This window comes from Mus musculus, chromosome 9 (assembly GCF_000001635.26).
Source record: "Mus musculus strain C57BL/6J chromosome 9, GRCm38.p6 C57BL/6J".
In the NCBI taxonomy this organism is placed as follows: Eukaryota; Metazoa; Chordata; class Mammalia; order Rodentia; family Muridae; genus Mus; species Mus musculus.
In genome coordinates, this window is record NC_000075.6 from 121584252 (window position 1) to 121587019 (window position 2768).

Sequence of the window (2768 nt, forward strand, 5' to 3'; positions counted from 1 at the left end):
AGATGCTGGTGGTAGGGGATGAGACAGTGGGGGTGGAGATCAAGGAGGTGAGAGAGAGATGGCCCGAAAGGGTCCTACTCACAGTTTTCAAGGCTGTAGCCCTCAAAATAATTCAAGCCCCCATCATAGAGCATCTTAGCCACTGTGCAGCGCCCCAAGATGGAAGCACCGATCGGAGTCAGCAAGTAGCTGATGAGGAGAAGCACCAGGTACAGCTGCATCGTCGCCAAGCTCTGGTGGCTCGAAGCTGTGGATGCCGGCTGAACAGAGAGTCTCAGGCAGCTCCTTCCAAGGTCATAGGGACACTGGACTTTCCAGGGAAAGGAGAGGCACTGGGAGTGGGGGGAGGTCAGGAAGATGGAGGAAAGAAGGAAGAGATGGAAGGAAAGGGGATGAGAAAGCGGAAGAGGAAACAGAGGAAGAGGAGGAGGGGGAGGAAGACAGCTCACTGCATGTACATTGCTGAGCAAGCCATTCCTGCTTATGGTGAGTTACTTCCACTGCTGCCTTTTAGCCTGCAGTCTCTCGGATAACTGAGAGACCCAGCTGAGAGTCTTTCCATCAAGAGGAATCAGCTCTGCCCCTGAAAACCATAACAAAACTCCCTGCTTGGGCCTGTCTGCAAGAGCCACGCCCTTTCACTATACACCTACTGGTCTCACCTTGGTGCCTTCCCTATCCACAGGGCCCCCACACACCATTCCCACACACGTCACTCTCCATCTTCTGGCCCCCACCCCTGGTGCAACTCCTGAAGACTGACCGACCCTGCCTGAGGTCTCCCTCCCCTTGCCCAGGCTTTGCTGCCCACAGTCCCTTCCCTGATCCCTAGGGAATGATAATCCTGTTTTTGGTTGTTGTCCCATGCTTTAAACCATGCTTTAAACCAGAATAATTGACTGGAAAGCAGGGTGTAGCCTCCTTCCAGTGTGCCTCACACTCTGTCACTATAGACCAGTGACAATCACCTCATGCTACTGTGTTGCCATTCAAACATATGTATACTCTCCCAGTGACAGTCTCTTCCTCCTGGAGCCTGCAGCCATGGCTTGGGCTTAGAAAGTCCTTTTTGGGGGGTTATTCTGTGTATTGGAGATCTGGTACACACATAGAGGGTGGCTTAGGCATGAACTGTTGCCCTTAGACTCTCTGGTTTGACCCGTTGGCCCAAGTTGCTGATGCTGTTTCTGGAAGGTTTCGAGCCTTTAAGAGGTGACACCAGCCCCACTTCCTGGTCTCTGCTTCCTGATTGCAGATACGATGTGACAAGTCACCTTGAGCTTTTATAAATGTGAGTCGTCACCTAGTGGCCTTGTTACCACACTGGGCAGTGCCACCAAACCAGAGCCACAAATAAATCTTTCCATTTTTAGGTTGTTGGGTATTTGGTCCCCTCTGTAACAAGCAAAGTGTCCTCTGAAGAATAAAATTGCTCTCTGCCATGAACTTAGCTTAGATGAAACCTCTAAGTGGGGCAAAGGTGGCAGACATGTTTAATTCTGCTGCGTGGTTAGTTGTACACCTGACCACGTCTCAGGAGGTGGTATCTTGGTTCTCAGATAGCCTGGGCCTTAATAGCTGCTTTGCTCTCAGCAGTTGGGATGGCAGTGACCCCAGCAGTGACCTTAACAAGTTATTCAACTTCTCTGTGCTTCAGAGCTCTTTCCTGTCACACAGAGGAAAATACTCCTTGCCTAATTGTGCTGAGAAAATGATTTTAGTATAGAAAGCACTACATGCTCGGGGCAGCCTCGTTCTGAGTCCTGGTTGTACACCCTTGGTCCTCATTAATAACTGAATTTCTATGCATGGGGAGAGAGACCATATTGACATTTTCTAGCTGTGCAAACAGTATTTTGGGAACCATTAGTCTTTCCCAGGCTAGGCACTGTCTCAGCTCTTCCCTCCCTCCAGCAGCCAATTCAGCAGGAACATGGATGCTGTTCTAAGGCCTACCCACCCCTCATCTGCCTGCCTGCCACTGTTCTGGCCCAGGTCATCACCATCTCTGACTAATTATGGGTTTCTAACAACATCCTCCACATACCATTTGTCCAATTCCTCCTGATCTGGCCCCTGTGCCCCTCTTCAGTCTGACCTCAGGCCACTCCAGACCCTTCCTCCCACTTTGTTCTTCCACAGGCTCCCTGCACGTGTTCCCTGGACCACGCCACTCCCGCCACCTTTGTGCCAGCTGTTCCCTCCACCTACATGACTACTCCAATGACCACAGTTTTAACCATGGCCACTGATTCGTCGAGGAAGGTGGCTTGGTTGTCTTTGTAATACATTCTAATAGCAGTCACTGTGTTGTTTTGCTCTCTTGCTTATAACCTTGGTCTCATACAGAAAGCTTGCATGACGCCGTCTCCTCCCCAGAGGCCAGTACCCAATACCTTGCTGGTTCTCGATGATCTTGTTGAAAGAATAAGCAAGCTTACCCTTCCAAAATGTGTCTCCAGATGACCAAAAGGGGACTTTGCTGACAAATGTGCTCTATAGCCAGATGTCGTTTGCCTGTCTCTGCTTCTGCCCACAAAGGCCCACCTACCAGCCCGGCAGGGAGTCCACGTTGCTTGCAGGCTGGGTACTCTGCCGGCACTGGGTCCCCTGCACTTTCTCAGATGCCACTTTCTTAATAACCCATTTGTCTTCACCCAAGAGTTTCTACACCATCGATCCTGCTCCATGAGAAACTCTTCTAGAACCTTCTCTATGACATCTGTGAGCCAGAATGTTCTGAAAGGAGAAGGAATCCATCATCACCA

At 50.5% G+C, this 2768-nt stretch overlaps 1 protein-coding gene across 4 annotated transcripts in view; it reads right to left on the bottom strand.

Annotated features, from left to right (window-relative positions):
* Window positions 1–2768, bottom strand: part of Lyzl4 (lysozyme-like 4) — a 64281-nt gene that overhangs the window by 6411 nt on the left and 55102 nt on the right. For 2 of the 4 annotated variants that reach the window (XM_006512248.2, NM_001357346.2), the window contains exon 2: window positions 83–332. In XM_006512248.2, the coding sequence (XP_006512311.1) occupies window positions 83–221 (139 nt within the window). In that variant the 5' untranslated portion in view covers window positions 222–332. Of the gene's footprint in view, window positions 1–82; window positions 333–2441; window positions 2740–2768 lie in introns of those variants that run through there. The other 2 variants (NM_026915.4, NM_001382835.1) reach the window with 2 other exon arrangements.